Genomic DNA, 21034 nt, shown 5'->3' on the forward strand with positions numbered 1-21034 from the left:
CAGCACTTTGCCCTGACATGTAACTCTCCAGTCAGCCAGGGCGCCTCTTTAGGGCTGAGAACATGGAGCCCAGGCTGGGTGGGAAGGTGACAGCCAGTACCTGGAAAACTCCAAAGCTGCTCTAAGAGGCTGTGCTTATAGACCATTCCCACCAATCTATGTGACATCTCTTGGTCTCAGGGACACCCCAGACCAGGTAGTCTCCTTTCCATGCAAGTTCCACTTCTAAAAACACACTAAGGGTCTTCCCTGGTGGCTCAGTGGTTAAGAATCCGCCTGCCAATGCAGGGGACACGGGTGCGAGCCCTGGTCCGGGAGGATGCCACATGCCATGGAGCAGCTAAGCCCGTGTGCCACAACTACTGAGTCCACACACCGTAACTCTGAAGCCCGCGCGCCTAGAGCCCGTGCTCCACAACAAGAGAAGCCCGCACACCACAACAAAGAGTAGCCCCCACTCACTGCAACTAGCGAAAAGTCTGCACGCAGCAACAAAGACCCAATGCACCCAAAAAAATAATTAATTAATTAAAAAAAAAAGCTAAGGATGAGACTGACTGCTTAATAGGTATGAGGTTTGTTTCTTTTTTTGTTTTTTTTTGGCTGTACTGCATGGCTTGTGGGATCTTAGTTCCCCAACCAGGGATTGAACCAGAGCCCTCATCTGGGCCCTCGGCAGTGAGAGCTCGGAGTCCTAACCACTGGACTGCCAGGGAATTCCCTGTATGAGGTTTCTTTTTAAGGGAGATGAAATGTGCTGGAATTTGATAGTGGTGACGGTTCCACAACGTTGTCAAAAGCCACTGTAAAAGCCACTGAACTGTATACCTTAAAATGCTTAAATTAACATGGTGAAGTTTTATGGTATGTGAATTTTACCTCCATAGAAAACCTATATACGCTCATTCTTTTTTATGTATGCTATACTTCAAAAGGACAACAACGACAAGATCCACTCATATAAAGGAATCGATTCACTGTATCCAGGACATCAAGCTCTTTCAGTTTCTCTGGAGCAAGCCCAGGCTTCCCCACCCCACCTGGCTGGAAGGAGACCACGCGACCCATGAGAGCTCTCCCTCCTGCCTAAACCACCCCCCGTCCACACACACACACACCAGCACTGGGAGCTGGCCCACCGCTGACACCTCCTGTCAAATGCAGTGGCCACGACCCAGCTGCAACAGCTCCTTTTGTCCCAAGGTTGGGTTTTTCATCTCCTTTTGCAAGTTGGGGGAGGTGAGGAGAGTGTCAAAGACGAGGGAGGTGATAACACAAGCGTCCTCAAGCTTGGGGTCGAATCAGGTCTCGCTTTCTGTGGGGACGGCTCAAACATCCCTGCCCAGACCCTCACCCTGACTGCAGGGACCAGACCCAGTACCCACCTGCCAGAACCACTGGATCTGCTTGCTGTTCTTGGTATAGTGCCGGTAGATAGTGTTCTTCTGCCAGTCGCTCATGTCTATCTCCTGCATGCCGCACAGCATCAGCTGCGGTGGACAGAGAGGGTGTCAGGCACCCGGCGCCAGCCCTTTCCCCATGGTGCGCCGTGCCTCATCCACTCCCTGGCAGATGAAAGCATCCCACACATCTTCAACTATTTCTGCGGGCAGTTTTAATAGTATGGGTAACACGTGGACCCCCTGCAGACAAGGGCCCAGGTGAGGGCAGGTGCGAGACCCAAGTCCATGTTATTCGCCCGCTGCCACCGTCCTGGGAGAGCGCAGGGCTTTACTGGTGAGTCGCTGTGGGTGCGCGGCGAGGCTATCAAAGGGCAGGGCAGCCCCAGGGGCAGGGGTTCAGGGTCCCAACAACCTCAGCCCTCACCTCCAGCTCTTTCTCGTCAAAGTAGCGCAACCACTCCAGGGGGGCCACCTCGTTGAAGCCATCCAGGAAGGCCTTGGTCTGCTCTTCCACGCCTCGGGTGAAACGCCAGTCAGTCAGCAGCCTGAAACCAAGACCGGCCGTCGGAGGAGCCCAAGATGCACTGCCTAGGAGGCCACCGCCAGGGCCTGCCAGGGGGCTGCTATCGGCAGCTGAGAGTTGACCTCGGGCAGGCGGGACTCCCAGGCTGCGGCCGGCCCCAAGAGCACGGCCTTTAAAACCTCAGAGTAACCCGGCAACACTTGAATCTTCGAAATCCCCCCCTTCTGCTCCTCTCACCACTGCTGACTGAACCTCAGACGAGTGGAGGTTAAAAGACGAGACCAAGGGACCTGAAGAAATGGGCACATTCATGCACAACCTCACGTGCGAGAGTGGGTTTAAGCGGGCAGGACGCAGACACCCTGTGAGTTAGGAGGAAGAAGGGGGATGCGCCGAAGCTTTATGCCTCTTCAAAGAAATTCAGCGGTCTTGAAGTCTACCACTCGGGAACAAAGGGCACCCGGGAGCTGGCACACAGGGCCTCGGGCTCTGGCTGCCCCGGCTCTGCTCAGCACGTGGCTGGCCATGGCAGCCATCTGAGGTCAAGGCAAAGTGAGAGGTTCTTTCCATCCCTCGTGACCCAGGGGCCACGCGTGGGGGCCTGGCTGAAGAGGGTGCCCCGGGATAAGAGCGGGAGACCCTTTCTCTGCAGCCAGCTGTGTCTCTGCTCCCCTTTATCCAGGCCCCTGGCTCCCCAGTGCTTGAAACTCACATGATGTACTCTTCCTTGTTCTCCTCTGTCACTCGGATGCTCTCACCACCTTCCTTCAGCTCATGGGTTGTCACCTTGCCCAGGATCTCCATGTCCTGGATGAAGTACAGCTCTAAGCCGCACTCTTCCAGATTGTTCTCTCTGGGGGCACGAGAGACCAAGAGGGAAGATGTCTGTCTTAGAAGGGTCTTCCCTCCCTCCTGCTGCATCACTCACTTTTAGTGCCCGTGGGACGCGAGGACTCACAGGTGGCCTAGAACCCAGAAAGGCGTCACGGGACATCTCCCTGATGCAAGGAGAGAATTCCAGAGCTGCCCTGCAGGGGGACCTAGAAGCTGTGCATCCACCCGCACTATGACCCACCCTGAGACTCCCTCTTCTCCCAGCACAGGGCGATGGAGGGGACCCACTTGATCCAGATGATAGATTTGTAGAATTCGGGGTCGATGGATTCCAGGTCTTTCAGGGTTGGTCTCTTGTTTAGCATCCGCTTGTAGAAAGGGAGGGTGAAGCCTGTATCGATGAACTTTCCATGGTACAGAGCCTGAGGAAGGAAGAGACATGGCAGAGAGATCTGGTTTTCCTAGGATGCCCCATATCAGCTACTGCCCAGCTACTGCAACCTGCCCTCCTGAGCATCCGGCCGCCCCAGGGGCCTGAAGGCAAAGTCTGCAGCACTCTTGGTCCCACCTGCAAACCTCGGCGATGAGCAGAGCTGGCCGCTCAGGAACTCACCTCTGGCCCACTGCCTGCCTGCCGGCTCCCTGCTCTAGCAGAGATCTGCCCCCAGGCGTACAGAGACGACTCATTCAGCACAGCTCCAGGTGGTGGCCCTGACTCACTGCTGCTCTGAGCTGGGCAGCGGAGGAAGCCAAAAATAATGCAGACGCGGCTGCTGGCGGGCCAGTGGTGAGTAATAGTCTAGGGTTTTACTGGTCTGTCCTGTCCGCTGCAGGGCCAGGCGGGTCTCTAGACCGGGGAAGAATGTGCCCACTTCCTGAGCCCAGCACCTTGGCCAAGAACTTCCAGACAAAGGGAAGGGACATATTTAGTCATGGGCTCTTGGGTCCTCCTGAGAGGGAAGCGGGGCAGACACTCACTCGGGAAGTCAGGGGAAGAAGTGAAGGAAAGCTAGCAGTGAAACCTCTCAAACTACCAAATGCGGCAGCGGGACCGTGGCCCTCACGGGCTCCCGTCTCCATCCTGGTTCTTGATGGTCGTGAGACACTCAACAGGACACTCAACAATATTCACACTGTGCTCCTATTTCTACATAAATACAAATACCTAACTCCCCCTTCCCTACTTTGCCCTCCTCCTGACAGATGCCTCCTACATCTTGCACCAACCGGTCTACTAGGGTTCTATTCTCAGCTAGTGTAGATTCCAAATCCCCTTCCAGAAGGCCTGAGTCTCAGTCGGACATTCCCAAACGCTGCCACCCAGCTTGTGGCAACACCCAGAGACAGGCAGCAGGTGGGCTGTGCCCGTCATGCCCCACCCCCAACAGGGCAAGCGCTGAATGTTAAGTGAAGACTTTGATCCAGGGACCCTGGGCTTTCGCTTGACAAATCCTACACAAGTCAACACGAAAACCTTCTCAGCACCCTGGGGTGGCCACTGAGAGAGCTCTGAACTATTTCCAGAACTCTCGCTAGCTTTTTGCATCTTTAGTGAGTAGTTCTGTAAAAGGACGAGGGTGGGGCTCAGAGAGGGGGGCGTCAGGCTGCAGCGGCTGCTGGTGGTGTAGAGGGTCGCCGCCCTCCCTGGAAGGCGAATCTTACCATGGCAATGAATCTGCCAATAAAGCGGAAGTAGGTGAGGTGGTCGGGGTTGATGGAGGAGGCGGGGTTGATCTGCAGGCAGTAATTGTTCTTCCCGGCGTATTCAAATAAACAGTACATGGGGTTGAGCACCTCGTGGGACAGGAGGAAAAACCACTCTCTGTGGGAGAAGAGAAAAACGGAACTAATGGATCCCTCCCTGCACACCTGTTGTGGAGGTGCGACTCTCCTGTGCTGTCCTGTTTCACCTAGTCTGGAGACATGCGTCCTGGGGAGGCAGCCCCACTGGGATCAGCACCTGGGCTAACCTCTGTGAACAGCTGGTCAGTGAATGGGGCAGGGTCAGACCTAGTGTGAACCAGAACAACTGCACTTGACGATGATGCTCAGGAAAACCTGCGTGCCAGCATGTTGGCTCCAGGTGCTGCATTCCAGGACTTTCCATCTGTTATCCAGAGCGTCTAATGGCAAAGGAGCTCCTTGCACCCTGAGCCACTATGCACAGTTGTGTAGGCTGTGCACTGCACAACGACACGATGTTACAGTATCATAGATTTGTACATTTATCACAACAATTTTCCTGCGAATAGCAGTCAATCTGCCTTTTTTCTGATAAAGCCAGTATATCTCGGCCATATTCCAACACAGAAGTGTCTTGACAAAGGGCATCTTTTTCTAAATCTTGCAAAGGTGCTATTTGAACAGCAGCCACGCTGCTTCCACCCTACCTGAGTAGGCAGCATAATGTGAATACAAGGTAATACGTTCCTAACTCCTTCTGCATGAAAACTCTGTAACCAATGCAGTGTCTACATTTCACTCCCCCCAGCTACCACGCAGGTATCTCACTGCCCTTGTACTCTGCCATCCCCTCACCCCAGACCCCATCAACCGCACCCTTCCCCATATGTCCACGCATTCATCTGAACCAATGCCCATGCCTTCGCATCTCTTTGCTCCCTAGGTACAAGCCTCAAGCCAGAATTCAGAGTCCTCTGGGGCTTGAGCTAAACCAGCAGGGGGACGTCCCAAGGGGGCCAGTCCCTGGCTGCTGGGCTGTTTGTGGCCAGGCAGACGAGGAGTCCTTCGATGCAGAGGGTGCCCCGGTATCCTGTCCGTGGTTCTACCCTGTGGTAGAACAGCATGACGTAACCTACCATAGGGTAAAACCACTGGCAGGACACAGAGAGACAGACACACACGGGGCGGGAGCCACACCACCAAGCAGAGCCTAGAGAGGAGGTCACCACGGTCACCACGGAAAAAAGAGCAATCGATCCGTGGGTGCCAACACAGAGGGCAACGCCACCAGCACACAGAGGACCAGAAGCAAGTTAACCCAACACCAAGTGAGAAGACGTCCCCACACCATGAGAGGTCCGCAAGCTGAGCAGTCACCGCAGGCCAAGATGCTCCTTCTCTCTGCCGGGGCCCTGTGCCCCATCGTCCAAGGCAACATGTTGCCAGTCTGTTAACTTTTGTAGGTGGGCTGGGGTAAGGGCAAGACAATGCTTTGAGCTCTTTTCAGGGTTATATTAGCTATTTTAATTTATTGACCCTGTGCACATGACACGCAGCTGAGTACTGATCGATGCCCTTTGGATCGTGACACAGCTTATTCATGCCAGGTATACACCAAGACAGCCGACTTAACACGCCCCGGCTGCCTCAAGACGAAGTGAAGCCCAGGGTCGATTCTACTGGACAACCACTTAACACCGATATTTAGCTACTGACACTGGTGTAGCCGGAAATAATGACAGGTTTGTTGGTAAAGAGCCATTGTCCCGAGCCCCTCCCCCAGAAGGCCCCTAGCCTCCCCATGACCCAAAAACTAAAGGATTAATACCTAGCCCAGCAGGGGACCCCCAGACCCAGCTCCAGCGCCCCTTCGGACTGGCCACACCCCTGCCCACTCCTGAAGATGCAGGAGAGATCTGGCAACACTCTGAGCAAGAAGCAGACAGCTTTCTGGGCGTGGGCCCTGTAGCCTGGGGAAGCGGGGTGCAGCGCAGCCTTCCGGGGCTCCCAACTCACCTGGCAATGCCTCCATAGTCCAGGCCCTCCTCGCCGCGCATGATGATGTAGAGCCGGCGGCGCAGGTCGTAGGGCTTCATGTTCATGATCTGGGGAGACAGAAGATCGTGGCCAGCCTGCCACTCTCCCTTCCATGGCAGGCTGGGGGGTGGGGGACAGGGGACTCCCAGGCCTGCTCTGTGGCAGATACCGGTCACCAAGGCCCACGCCTTGAGAACTCTACCATGTGGGCTTAACAGGCTACATGATAGAAGACAGGGTAGCGGGAGGGGACCTCCTGCCTGCCCCTGGTCTTAGACACGGTGGTTATTCTCTAACCTGTTGGAAAGAATCCTCAAAAAGTGTCTGCCTGGAAACGCTGATCTTCACATGGCTGGGGAGAGCATTTGACTGATAAGAAAAGGAAAAAACAAACCTCAAATTGGGGTCTTGGTGGTAACTATTCAGTCTGGTCACCTGTCTGTCTGAACAGGCTTCCCCATCCCCCTGGGCTTGGGGAGAGAACTTGGCTGGCTTCCTAGAGATAACGTCACAAAACTGCTCGAGGTGAGACAAGTGACCTGCTCCCACCTAAGACACAGGCATTCCAACGCCTGCTGCTGGGCTAGAAAATTGTGCTGAAATAACTCTACAACCCCAATCTCCAGGGGAGGTCCCAGTACCAGAACTCACATGGCAGAGGAAACGGAACTGGTGATACTTCCACCGAAAACTTCGGTCATAGGCACCAGGGGAACCTTGCTTCGTCCTGGGAAGAGCAAAGATGTTCTGGAATCCATGTGATTTCTCAAAAATTAGCAACGCATCTTGTTAGTCCTAAGGAAAGCTGATGCTATGTTAAAGACGAGTAAAGTAAGGTGTAAAAGAAAGAAAGTGACTGCCATTAAGACCTTCTGAAGATTTGAAGATTAAAAAGAAAAATTAGAAATAAAGCCAGAGGGACTTCCGTCGTGGCGCAGTGGTTAAGAATCCGCCTGCCAAGGCAGGGGACACGGGTTCGAGCTCTGGTCCAGGAAGATCCCACATGCCACAGAGCAACTAAGCCCGTGCGCCACAACTACTGAGCCTGCGCTCCAGAGCCTGCAAGCCACAACTACTGAGCCCACGTGCCACAACTACTGAAGCCTGTGCACCTAGAGCCCGTGCTCCACAACAGAGTAGCCCCCGCTCGCCGCAACTAGAGAAAGCCCGCGTGCAGCAATGAAGACCCAACGCAGCCATAAATAAATAAATAAATAAATTTATTTTTAAAAAAGAAAGCCAGACCTCTTGCTTTTAGAGAAAGACCACCAGTGTTATTCTGAGTAAATAGAGTAGCCCCTTCTCTCCACATCCCCACTAGTGTGACATCAAAACTGGCCACTAGAGGGCAGTAAGAGCAGCTATACCAGGCCTGTGCTAAGAGTGATGTCACCTGTGCAAAGTCCTTACCCAGACTCAAACCCTGGGCGAGGATCCTTAAAGGTGGTGGTGCGGGTATTGTGGTCCACGAAGTAACGCACCCCCTCGCTGGTGTACTTCATCTCCCACCCTGGGGGCAGAGCTGGTTCCTGGATCATCCTGGAAACATGGGAAGAGAGTGGTTAAGGGCTGGCCTCACCTTCTGGGCCTCCATGCTAAGGAGGCTGGGGTCCCTGAAGTGCTGCTTTCTCTCTGTTTTTACCCAGGCCCTGCACAGCCCTTGAGGGTGGGCCTTGAGGAAATGTGCTTGGCAATACCCAAGTCCTGAGGATGGTTCTGCAGCAGAGAGAGGTCATCTACTGTCCTACTGTGGCAAAGAACCAGCCCTGGGTGGATGGCCATGGCCTGAGCAGGCACCAGCAATCACAAGGCACCCAGTACTCCATCCCAGACTAGCTTCTGGGGGGTGGGGCGTTGACAGTGTTGGGGCAGGGCTCTCAACCCTTCTGAAATCACATGATCGGCATCCTGCACAACTGGCACAGAGACCAGCAGCACCTGCCAGCCAGGCCACTCTGTATCCATGAGGAAGGCCAACTTAAGGCGCCACTTTCAAGCTCTCACTGGGCCAACATCATATCATGAGGGTCTCAGGGCACCTGTGTGTGGCCAAAGTTCCCAGAACATCGTCCGTGGAGGACAAATGCAGTCCAAGGCCACCGGGCCAGTACTGGAGGCGCACAGGGCCCAGCCCAGACCCCTCCCGGCCTGAGTCCTTACCCCTGGGTCCGAGGGTCCTCCCACTGGGTAGTGCGTGTGTTATGGTTCACGTAATACACCCGTCCGTTGTCCTGTCTCTTCTCTGTCAGGGGAGAAGAAGGAAAAGCGGACTCTCAGATTGAGACGTCTTGAGCCCATGTCCTCTCCCCTCTGGCTCCCACCTCCTGGGTGCTGGGTCTGAATTTCTACCCCTGTTCCTAACCTGTTAGAGAAGTTTAACCAGCGCGAGCCTGGTTCACTCACATCTGTCACTGGCAAAGAGGACAAAGAGAATCTTTCCCTATTGGGGAGTAGGGGAGGGATATACACATTTTCAACTCCAGATCAAACACCATCTTCAGTTGGTTGATTTGCTGGAGGCAAGGGGGCGGTGTGGCAACACGGAGGGGAGAACATGGAGAGGGGGCAGCCCAGCTGAAACCAGAGGCATAATTGCATCCAGCTGTGTGCAAAGTGGAGGCACAGTCCAGCCTCCCCAGGATCCTGGCCCCCACCCCCGTCCATCACGGCTGCTCTCTGGTTCTGCAGCCCCTCCATCCACTGGATGCCGCCGACCCAGGTGCCCCTGTCCCACAGGCAGGGTCACTGTGGGGTGGCTGCATTTTCCTTCATCCCTCTCTGATCAGCGCTCTGCACCACAGGGCCTATGTACCCCCCTGCTTAAAGGCAAAGTTTTGTTCTCAAACTCCTACATCGCAGCAAAACCTCTATGTTGCACACATGCCAAGAGACCCCTGGGGTTGTGGGCACTTACAGTGCCATCCTGGTCTTACACCTAAGTGTGTGCTTTGAGATGGGGCCGTGTTTGGGGAGCTCAGACATACTTTCTATTCTCTGGACAGCACTGATCCTGCTGCCCTTTTACTGGTGTACTAACAATGGCGCTGAGTTGTTTGAGGGAGAAACTCTGGGCTCCAGGGGCAAACTCAACTCCAGCTGGTGATTCTGGTCTTTAAGAGGGATTGAAAGGGGCGCCCATCAGCTCCAGGTGGATGGCAGGCAAGACTGGAGCAAGACTCCGAAACCAAGAGCGTCACCTTTCCCAGCTCAAAGTTCCTGGGCTTTCAAACCTGTTTCTGTCCTGAAAACAAACAATGCTCATGGCCCTCCCTCTTTTACGATGACAGGGAGAAATTAAAGAAATAAAAATCATCAGTTCCAGAAGCTACAGGGAAACCAAAAGCTGAAATAGATGCAGAACTAGGGAGCCCAGCCCCCTCCCCTTGAGTAGCAGGCTGCAATGTTCACAGTATCAACCCATGGTCCTGGTCTCTGTCTGACTTACCTGGTATCCACTACTTGATGGAAATTTCAAAAACAAGAGACTTGAAAGAAAGAAAAGAAGGCGACTGGGATTGCTACAGAGCTACCATCACCTCAGAACAGCCTGTGGGACCGTCCCACAGAAGACCGGCTTCCCGACAGGGTTCTGAGGGGAAGAAGGAGCTGCTCCCAGCCCGGAAGCTTCTGCTTTGAACTAGGTCCTCCCGCGTGTCCTCTCCCAAGGGCCAAAGCCGAGGCGGGTGGATCTGTCCAGCCGGGAAGTGCCCTTGTTGCTGCGTGGAGGCCTTCCATGGCCCACTGGAACCACCTTGCTGCATGCAAGGTCGTAGTCTGGGAGCTGGGAAAGTCCTTAGGTGACATCTAGCTTGACCCCATTTAGGAAGAAATGGACTCGGGAGCATTCAGTCACATGCCCAGGGTCAGAGCAGCTGAGAAGATGTGGATCTTAAACCTCAGGTGCTCTGACCCCTGGGTCGGTGCTCAGGGAAAATGTGGGATCTCTCCTACAGGAGCAGAAAGGGACCCAGGACTGAGCACAGGAGACTTGGCAGCAGGGTTGCACTAAATGCAACTCTCCTTTGGTTTTGCTATACTTTCGGTTCCATCTTAACTCCCCCGGGGGAGATGACCCTGCCACAGCCCTGGGGAAGCTAACACAAAGCCCAAAGGATTTGATCAGGAAGGTTCCCTGGCCCTCGGCCAGATGTTCTTCTCCTCTCAGTTTCGTATCATTACGGTCTGGTGTGTTCTCCTGATCATTTGTAAACAGCACTGACTCCGACCATGGCTCCTATTCCCATCTCAAATATTTCACACCTGGCTTCTAGGAGCTGTTTTTGAGACCCTATAAGCTGCTCTTACTTGGTGGCCACCATTTAGCAGAACTGGTACAGAAATAAACCACTTGACTCTACAGATCCAGGAACAATTCTGGGTTCCCTGCTCTAGTTCACAGGGTCTGCCAGATAGCCTTACAGATTCTTATTTCATCGGATGAGTCTTCCCCTGCCCAGCCAGGGATCCTATGTTTGACCCTCTCACATTTGACTTGCTGTCAATCTCTGAGACAACAGTGAACAGTGACCTTTCATCAGTTCAGGGAGCCGGGTGGATCAGCTGTGTGCCTAAGGCATTACCCCGCTGAAAAGTCAAGAACTGTGTGGAGGCCCCGCTATCTGAGTTTTTCCTCTAGGAGGGCTTGGAGGCCTTTCCAAGTGCCCTGGCATGCAGTGGTAATTGACTAACTGATACCCTGCAGGGCCATAGGGGTTGATGCAACCCTGTAAATTACTACCAGGGAGTAGTTGTGTCTGTATGGAGAGATGTAGAGGATCCAGTTCAAAAGCTGCATTTTTCCAGGTGATGCTTTTCCTATCATTGTCAGTTTCTTCGTCTTTGTTGGGGAGCACACCCCGGCCTTTTTTAATACTATTTGTGAACACCATCAAACCAGCATTCGCTGTCTTCTGCTGGCCTAACAAACAAACTAAACCTGACCCACAACAATTCCTGCAAAAACGGCCCTCTTCAGCTCCCAGGGACTCCTGTCGTACATGCTGAACAAAACCCCGACCCAGCTCGGAGCTGCAGAATGCACTGGGTCCTGCCATCTCTCATGACCCCTGTGTGCATGGCCACTCCTTCCCAGAATAGCCATAAGGCACACCGTCTCACCAAGTCATGGCTGTGCATCCCTCTAACTCATTATTGGCAAATCACACCAAGGACTTGGAGTTCTCCAGTGACAAGGAGAATCCAGGACGACATCATTAACTAGCAACAGTACACTTCCATAACATCACCAGCCCTCACTCAACCCTCTTATCTGTTCCCCTCTGGCCCCTTTCACAGCCGTTATCATAAATAAAAAGGCGGCTGAGGTCAAAATCAGGCTGAAGTCCTCCAACATCTCAGCTGCAAAGAAAGGTCTGGTAAGGTGTCTAAGCAGACAGCCACGGACCTGCAACAAATGCATCTGGGAATCAGCCAGTGTCAAAATGCCTTCATCAAATAGGATGGATTCTTGAGGAGACACCTTGAAAGTCAGCACCACAACCCAACAGTCCCAAGGCTGCTGGGGGATTTCTCTCATAGGGTCACCCCCCTGCAGCTGTGGCAGGTGAGTGCTATAGGGGTGCAGGGGAACTCAGTTTCTTTCCCAACCTTCCAGCTCCATCACCTGCAACTGCTCCAGCTGGGTATCCCCAGAGGGTGTGCTGGAGAGAATAGAAACGGGGAACCGAGGCAGGGAAGTGAGAAGATGTGCAGGGAAAGAGGACAGAGCACAACAAAGCATCAGCACGGAAGGAGAATTCAGTACTTACCCCAGCCAGGAGGGAGGGGGCCCAGTGGGTCATGGTCAGTGGGAGCACTCGAAGACTAAACACAAGAAACACAGCAGAACACAGAAGTTTAAAAAAAAAAAAGGCCACTGCTTAAAAATAAATCAATCGATAAAAATAAAAATGCCAAGGACTGGTTTCCACATTTTAGCACTTAGCAGAGTATACGGTGGGGACTTAGGTGGCATCTGCTCCTCTCGAAAGTCTTCAAAGAAGAAGAAAAACCAAAAAAGAACCCTGCGCGCTGAGGGCCCAGACGGGTTGTGGAGAGGATGGAGCGAGGGGGGGAAGGTGGGCCAGGACGCCCCCAGGCCAGGCCGGGAGCCCGGAGCGGGGCTGCCCGGCAAAGCGCGGCCGGCCGGTGCGTCAGCCGCTCGGCTACTGCTCAAGGCGGCCAAGGCGGCTGAAATCACCACCACCTCCAACTTTCTCCAAGAACCACACACGGGAGGGGAAAAAATATCGCAGGCCTTTCCAATGAAATCATTCCCACAAACCCTGCCCACGCCCAGAGCTTCCTGGCTGGGGGCTGGGCCCTCCTCCCTCCTGGGCGCGGGGAGAGGGAGCAGCGGTGTGCGGCAGACTGAGGGCCATTCAGGCCCCGGGCCCCTCACCTCCCCCAGGAATGTTTTGCTTCCCTTCACAAAGCACCTTTCTTCTCCTCCGGCCTGAACCTGAAGTTGTTCAGTGTTCTGTGTGCGTCTGCCTGGGGAGGTGGGGCTGGGGGCGAGATGATGAGAGAGAGAGACAGAGAGAGAGAGAGACAAAGACAGAGAGAGAGACAGAGACAGAGAGAGACAGAGACAGACAGAGACAGACAGAGACAGAGACAGAGAGAGACAGACAGAGAGAGACAGGGACAGAGAGACAGAGACAGAGAGGGAGAGAGAGAAGGGGAGACAGGAGAAAGAAGGGGGAGCTGACTCCGGGCCTTCAGGGTCACTGTTTACATTAGAACCTCCACCCCCAGCCTCACTCTGCTGCGGGGTCCCTGGGGCAGGGCTGCAGTGGCCCAAGAGTTCTCATAGCCTGCGGGGAACGGGGGTGCTGTCAAAGACTCTTCACACTGAAATAAAACAAGTATTGTTCCCCGCTGGCTTGCTTTTTCTCTCTCCTTTTTTTTCCTTTTTTCCTTTTTTTTTTTTGTGCCAAAGCATTTTTATTTCACTTACTAAAATTTAATTGTTACATGAGGGGGGTCAAGTTCTCAATGCAGACTTCGGGCTGCCTGGCGGGCCCCGTCTGGGGGCGGTGGAGCCACACACACGGGCAGGAGGATGAATGGAGCTCAGTCTCGGCTTGAGAAAACATTGGTAGAACTCAACTGCCAACGAACCCCCTTCCACGGCCCTCCCTCCACCCCCCGCTGAAAGGACAGAGAAACTTTCTTTCTGAGGTGGCAGCTACAAGTGACTCTTCCAAAGCAAGTTCCAACAAAGACATTTCAGTCTTGAAACCATAGGTTCCTTGATGGGACGGAGCCCCCTTCCAGCAGAGGGCCTCCTAACCAGGCAGAGTGAAACTGCTCGAAGGTGCGGGAAGCCGGGCTGTCCTGGATTTAGGGCATGTTGCCCTCAGCCTCGAGGGTGTGCTTACGACCCCCACCACTGTTCCGATTTGTCTGAGGGCTGCTGAAAGAAAACTTCCCCAATTCACGGTGGTTATTATGGTATGTGTGTGGAGGAGAGGCGAGGTGAGGGGAGTTGGCATGTCATAAAACCCAAGCTCCTCCACCTTTTTCGTAGTTAATACATAACAAGAACAGTGGGTACAAAAAACACGCGGCAACAGAAGGGAAGGAACTACCTTGTGAAACATGCACGCGCTTCAGACAATGAAGCCAAGTAGGAGGCGGCGGGTGACGTTGAGCTGGACCAGTGTCCTCGCAAAAGGGAAGGGCTACAGAAAAGGTCATTCTAAGAAATTAAAAGCAGCAGCATTTGGTGCAATTGTTTTGGCTGATTCAGGCCTTTTTTCTCCCCCACCAGAGTAAGTGGATGATCTGCAAAGCATTCAGCAGCTCTGCTGGGAAATTAGCTCCCAACTGGTACCAACAGGGCTTCAGCGGGCTTACAGTCGTCTCTTGCCTGACTCTACAAATCAACCATACCAAAAGGTCTTTTTTCTGACAGGCTTCGTGACCTGCACTGAACTAGAAACAAAAAATGTTTAACGGCCCCTTTCTTAATCTTTGCCTTTTTTTTTTTTAATGTCAGAAATTAAATGTTCACACAGTGTTGGCTCTCTTTCATGAAGGTGGTTTTTTGAAAAATGTCTTTGGTATCCTCTCATTCTCATCCCTAGAGGCGGAGAGAAGAGGAGGCGGACAGGAAGGGTGAGAGACCAGAGACTGATAAACATGAGCGACACGTGAAATGGGTCAGTGGAAGCTGACGCTCATAATCATTTTACCTCTTACAGTTAAAGCAAAGCACTTGAGGATATTTCTTCCCTAATGTATATAGTACAACTTGAAAAATGTTTAAAGGAAGTGAACAGAAGCCAAGAAGACACAAAAAATTCAAAGTTATATATCCTGGCCAGAAAACCAAAACCCAAAAACCCCACATCTCCAGTGAGCCAACCAACTGCCCCTTCTCTCCTGCCACACCTTCCCCTGAAATGAGAGATCCCAAGTGTTACCTGGAGCATGGCTGGAAAAGCACAGAGAAAGGGGTATGGTGGGGGAGGGGACTGCGGTCAGAGAAGAGATCCTGGGATGTGCAGGTGACTCTAAGAGACAAGACAGTTTCCTTTATTATTAAGAAGAGAAAGGAATGCTGTTGAATAATTTTCCTGGTAACCGTCCCTGGGCTGGAAGAACTGGGGTGCAGGCCATGAGCCAGAGGGCTCACGTGAGTTCAAGTCCCTTAGGGACTAAAAGCATTTAGTTCCAGTAATATTTTAAGATACAAACTCAGAAATAAAGAATGTCTAGCAAACACAGCCGAGGGCAAGACAAGCTCTGGGAAGGGCAAAGAGGTTACAGTGTGGAAGGCAGGCTCCTTTTTTGTTGTTGTTGTTTTTAAGGATGCACCCACTGGGCACAGGACAAAACCCAGGTGCTTGAGAATTTGATCCAAGGGGCTCGTTGCAGAGCAAGAAACAAGTTGTCTGTTTCTGGATAAAGCACTTGGGCGTCCATACGTTAGGAGCCGCAGGATGATTTGCTTCAGTCTTGCCAACACTGGCTACACCTTTGATTATCAGGGGAGGATCAGGCAGGAGTGGCGGAGGAGTCGCCACAGAAACAGTAGTAGGCTGCAAGCAAAGTCCCGTCGCAATTACAAGATGCACACGACTGGGCTGGGCATGCTCGGTGGACCGCAGCAGGACCACAAAACAGAGGGCAAATCGAAACTGCAGCGGCCAAGCGCAAGTATGTGCAGGATGATCACGAGTAACAACGGCACACTGGGGCGTCAGGAGAGGGAAACTTGTCAGAGATAAGGGGATGATAACAGCGAGGCCCCCCCGAAAAAGGTATGCATTGAGGCAGGAAGGAATGCAGGAGACTGCCATCTGGGATTCCCTTGATTTCCCATATTGAACTGTATTTCGTGTTCTCTGCAGGCAGCAAAGAAGAACAAGGGCCTGGTTTCAGCCCAGCAGCAGCAGCAGGAGGGGGAGGGGAAGCCAATGGTATGGTATCAGCTCTTAAGTCTTCCGAGTCAAACCCTGGGCCAAGGCCAAACCCCAAAATAACTCTATGAAAGCGACTCTTCTTACTTGTAACCAGGACATGGCACCATAGCAAACAAGAGGGGTAAACCAAACCCAGAGGGGAGGGGAATCAACAGAGAGACATTGAAAGCTGACCCAAAAAAGATTCCTACCACGTTTTTCAATATGGATCTTGTTTCAGGAACAAAAGGGAACCAGCACCTCCATCCAGAACCCTCCTGGATCCCCAGCCAAGCTGAGAAAACCAGGTTAGAGGACTCAGAGAGAACATTTTCTTTTAAGCGCTGAATCTTTACTTTTAGGGAACACTCCAAGTCAAAGTTCTACCTCTACAGGCCTGGAATGATGTTGCTAAAATGAGAGAGGCAGGAGAGAGGAATGAAGGCTCCAAAAGACCGAGCAGACATGAGCTCCAGAATCTTCCCTTTCACACACCAAACATCTGGGTCAACTGACAGAACCTACACAGTGCATGGGAGGGTAGGGAAAAAAAAAGAGTCCTTCAATGGAGTTTTCTTTTTTAATTTAAGAAGTCGGGTAAGCAGGGAGACAAAACCATGTGAGACTCCTAAGACGCGTCCTTGTCTCTAAGTCAAAGGACAAAGATGCCCAGACCTTTCCAGTTTTGCAGCCAAGAAAATGGCAGGGAAAGTCTTTGGGGCCCAGCTCAAATGGAATAATTTCTGAAATGCAGAGAAGGACCAGATTCCATCCAATTTTGAAACATGCCAGAACCGGATGCCCGGCATGTATGAAGGGGGCTGTGGAGTGGGAGGTCAGATGCCCAGCAGTGCTGCACCAGGTAGACCACTGGGCACGGGTTGGAGCCAGGCATCATAGCTGACCTTGGAGGCAACTCAATGTGACAAACACCAGACTTTCTGCTCATCCATACTAAGGAAACACTATATGATGAGCAATCAGTCCCCACAGACAGAAGAAGGAACAAGCCAGCCAAGGCCAATGCCACCATGCCTTCCGGTTGATGGGGTAGCTCCTGCTTTGGGTGAGCAGAGAAAGAGCTGGAAATGATGGCAAAGCTGATGATGAATGTTATTAACTGGAATTACAGGTTTTCTGAGCATTTAGAAATGGGTTGTGGGGTTAAAGTTCATTTCAAATAGAAACAATGTGAGTTAAACGTGGTGATGTCCTAGACCAGCTCAAAAAGTTTCCAGCTTCCGATATACCACACCCTGTGCAGGTTCCACTGCAGGGGGAACAAAGCTTCATGTTCAAGGGGCTCTGAGAAAATGTAATCAGAGTTCCCACTTGGGAATACCACTTCTCTCTGCCAAAGAAGCTGTGTGGCTGGGCTCCCCACCAAGCACCAGGCTGCTGGTAGGGGCTCTAATGAGACAGAGACCCAGGAAGGAAGGTTCCTAAAGGGACCCAGTATGGGAGACCATTAGACAGTTAATTTGGGACCACAACACTCTGACTTCAGGACTAGAAGGTTTAAATGTTATTCTGTAGGTAATGACCACAGAAGGCTTTGAGCCAGTGATTAATAATGTAGAGCAAAGCCCCATTCCTTAAATCTTCCACAGTGATTTTTTTTAAAAGTGACAAAACGGGGAATTCCCTGGTGGTCCAGTGGTTAGGACTCCGAGCTTCCACTGCAGGGGACCCAGGTTTGATCCCTGGTTCGGAAACTAAGATCCCACAGCTGCGTGGCACGGCCAAAAAGTTAAAAAGAAAAAAAAAAGTGACAAAATGACAGTGATATTTGAAGACTGCTCTGCTAGAAACAGGCAGTACAGATTGGAGGAGAGAGAATGACAGCAAAGAGACAATTCCAAGGCTGCCTTAATCATTCAGGTGGGAAGGACAGAGGAAAATCAGGAATCAGATAGAAGGAGGCTGATTTAGACCGGGGGTCAATACACTTTTTCTGTAAAGGGCCACAACATTTTAGGCTTTATGGGCCACCTAGTCTTTGTTGTGGCTACTCAACTCTGCCATTGTAGCATGAAAGCAGCCACAGTCAATACCCACACTATGGGGTGTGCTTGTGTTCCGATAAAACTTTATTTACAAAACTAGCTGGGGGCCCGTTTGGCCCAAAGGCCATAGTTTGCCCACCCCAAATCCAGATGAACTTTAAGGTCCCTCCATCCTTCAGAACCTGTCAGATAATAAACATCTAAAGAAAACCAGTAGCAGCAATAGAAAGGGAAGAATTTGGGTGACTGCTTTGATTTGAAAAGGCAAGGTATGGGAGAGGTCACAGCAATCTTCAGGTCTCAAGTCTGGGTAAATGGACTTGGATGGAGGGACCAGAAGAGAAATCCAGTCCTGGAAGAAAGATGGGGGAATTCAGTTTCAGATACACATACTGAGTCCATAAACACAGAAGGTGGACATTGAGTCACTAAGTTAGAAACACTGGAGTTTGAGGAATTTCACTGTGATGAGTAAAACCTCCAGTGTCAGAGCACTGACATTTCTAGCCACCATTTTCCCTGCTCGCCAAACAGGTCGACGGAGAATGTGCGTGGCCGCTGGGAGGCTCCCCTCCCTCGTGGCTGGCCCCCAGCCGCTCACCTGGTAGAGGAATCTTTGGCTGAAGTGCTGCATGGCGCCCTGGAGCTGGTTGCGCTGGGACTGCCACTGCTCATAGCTCCGCACGTACTCGGCCGTGGGGCGCTGCCAGGTGGTGGTCCGAGTGTTGTGGTCCACGTAGTAGAACCTGCCTCGGGGGTCTGTGCGTTTCTCCCAGCTGCAAACATCAAGCTCAGAATGAATATAGTGACCGCCTCACCCCTCCGCTCAAATGCTAGAGAAATCTCAGGATGGCTGGCAAGGAGGAGGGTGAGGAAGGGTCTGGTGTGGGGTCTGGCACAGGAGTTTGGCTCCTCCGGGAAGGCACAGCCAGGTGGGCTCCAGTCACGGAGGCTTCTAGGGCTTAGATGCTCCTAGCAGACATCTGTGGTTGCCCCCACCAGCAACCCATCCCTCTTTACCAACAGCTCCTGATTTCCATGTCAGAGATCCAAGTGGCTCTGGGGCACCTGACTGTACTCCCAACCCTGGAGTTGAAGTGTTGACTGGACCAGAAGTGGGCAAGTGACCTATGCTGAGCCCATCAGGATGAATCTCACGGCTTCTGCTAGTTATGGTGGGAAGACTATAGTCTCTCTTCTTTGCTGGGTATGACTGAGAAAGTATGCAGTCCTGGGACTGGCTGCCATCTTGGACCCAAACACAATATGAAGTTGACCCAGTAGATGGCAGAGCAGAAAAATGGGGGAAAAAAGCCAGTCTCGGGGATACTGTTGAGCCACTGGATCATGGTTCACTTGAAACCAGGATCTATATCTAGAATTTTTAGTCACATGAGGCAGTGAATTCTCTTCATTATTCAAGCCAATTTGGATCCCAATTTTTGTTCCTTGAAACTGAAATTATCCTGATATAAGGTGCCAGTGAAAATACGTTGCATGACCACGAGAAGAAGAGTTGGTGCAAATGACAGCAGGACTCTCCACATTATCTTTTGTTGAGGAAGCAATCTTTCCAAAGTTGGCCCTAGAATATCCATGGGCAAGGCAGGGCTAGAGCAGAGAGTAAAAATCCTCAGCTGTGCTTGGTAGGTGTAACTTGATTTCCACATACACATGGAAGAAGTGATCAAAAGTAAGTAAGAAAGGGAACTCCGCAGGGTGATAGAAATATTTTACATTTTGATGGAGTGTGAGTTACATAAGTGTATGCATTTGTCAAAGCTCAGTGAACTGTATAACTAAGATCTGTTTATCTCACTGTGTGTAAATTATATTTCAATTTTCAAAAATGAATCTGAATCTAATTAAGCCTCCATATCTAACGACCAGTTTACCAGGAAAGATAAGGAATAAAGGAACATGTAACACAACACCAGGAGTCACAATCAGCCACATCCAGAATGTGAGAAATTCTACAAGACAGATGCCCAGGATCTTCAACAAATAAAGAGCCAGAAGAAAACAAGAAAGGGTGGGGGAACTTATAGAATAAGAGAGACTTATGAGATCAGCCAAAAGCAATGTGTTGATTTTGAGTTTGGATCTGATTCAAACAAATCAAGCGTGAAAACATTTTTAAGACAACTGGGGAAAACGCAACACAGACTGCGCATGACATAAGTAAGGAAATATTGTTAATTGTGTTGGGTGGGATAATGGCATTTTGGTTATGTTTAAAACAAAACACTCATCTGTTAGAGGTGTATGTGATGTATTTATGGATCCAAGGATATGATGACTGGGATTTGCTTTACAATTCATTGGTCCCCTCCCCTGAAAAGTGGGAAGATCAGATAAAACAAAATATTAACTGTTAGAACCAGGCAATGGTTACAAGGGATTCATTGTTATTCTCTCAAATTTGCTGTATGCCTGAATTTTCCATTATAAATTTGAAAGGGGAAGGGGGAGAAAAGGAGTTTTAAAAAAATAAGAGAGAGATACCCCTGAAGAAAACGAGGTTAACCCAATGCAAAAGGAACCCAAAATGGATTACACTGTACGATTCCAAAGTGTTGGAGGGTCTTTGTTCCCTAACTACCTTGTCATACCATCTCTGAATTCTGATCTTATCCACATGACTATGGCGCTTTGGTCTGATACTTTCCTCAGCTTTCAGGGTTAGCCTCCTAGCTGACTTTTGTTGCCACCTCTTCAACAATTCTTTCAAACTCAAAGCCTCCCTAAAAATGGCTTCTCCTCAAGTAGTTCCCAGTCCCTGTTCACAGACTGCGTCTGAATTCCGCTTGCTGGACTGCCTTGCCGTCCTGACCTGCTGCCACTTTGGATTCCACTAAACGCCATCCCTCTCGCCCCAAACCTGAGCCTTTCCCCGTCCTCCCTGCATCAGTCCTCCTCCCAGGGATAAAACAACACCATCATTCCCGACTCTTCCTTTCCTACAGATGTCAGTAAGCCACTCAGCCCGAGGGCTTCTGTTTATTTCGTCTCCCTGCCCTGGACTTTCCATTTCTACGTCCAACTGTCTCTGAACTAATCTCCTTATCCAATCCAGCCAATAAACCGCCATCAGGGTAACCCCAGCAGACCGACTCCTTATGTCAGGCTCGAGTCAAA

General features: G+C 51.5%; 1 protein-coding gene across 2 annotated transcripts in view; it reads right to left on the reverse strand.

Annotated features, from left to right (window-relative positions):
* Positions 1–21034, reverse strand: part of WWP2 (WW domain containing E3 ubiquitin protein ligase 2) — a 144124-nt gene that overhangs the window by 2724 nt on the left and 120366 nt on the right. For both annotated transcript variants that reach the window (XM_019935591.3, XM_019935592.3), the window contains exons 10-21: positions 18498–18672; positions 12249–12303; positions 8641–8722; positions 7891–8019; positions 7132–7207; positions 6778–6849; positions 6460–6548; positions 4423–4582; positions 3049–3182; positions 2639–2779; positions 1828–1948; positions 1386–1490 (exon numbers count right to left, since the gene is read on the reverse strand). In XM_019935591.3, the coding sequence (XP_019791150.1) occupies positions 1386–1490; positions 1828–1948; positions 2639–2779; positions 3049–3182; positions 4423–4582; positions 6460–6548; positions 6778–6849; positions 7132–7207; positions 7891–8019; positions 8641–8722; positions 12249–12303; positions 18498–18672 (1339 nt within the window). The remainder of the gene's footprint in view (positions 1–1385; positions 1491–1827; positions 1949–2638; positions 2780–3048; positions 3183–4422; positions 4583–6459; positions 6549–6777; positions 6850–7131; positions 7208–7890; positions 8020–8640; positions 8723–12248; positions 12304–18497; positions 18673–21034) is intronic.

The sequence above is a fragment of the Tursiops truncatus genome, chromosome 19, assembly GCF_011762595.2.
Source record: "Tursiops truncatus isolate mTurTru1 chromosome 19, mTurTru1.mat.Y, whole genome shotgun sequence".
Taxonomy (NCBI): Eukaryota; Metazoa; Chordata; class Mammalia; order Artiodactyla; family Delphinidae; genus Tursiops; species Tursiops truncatus.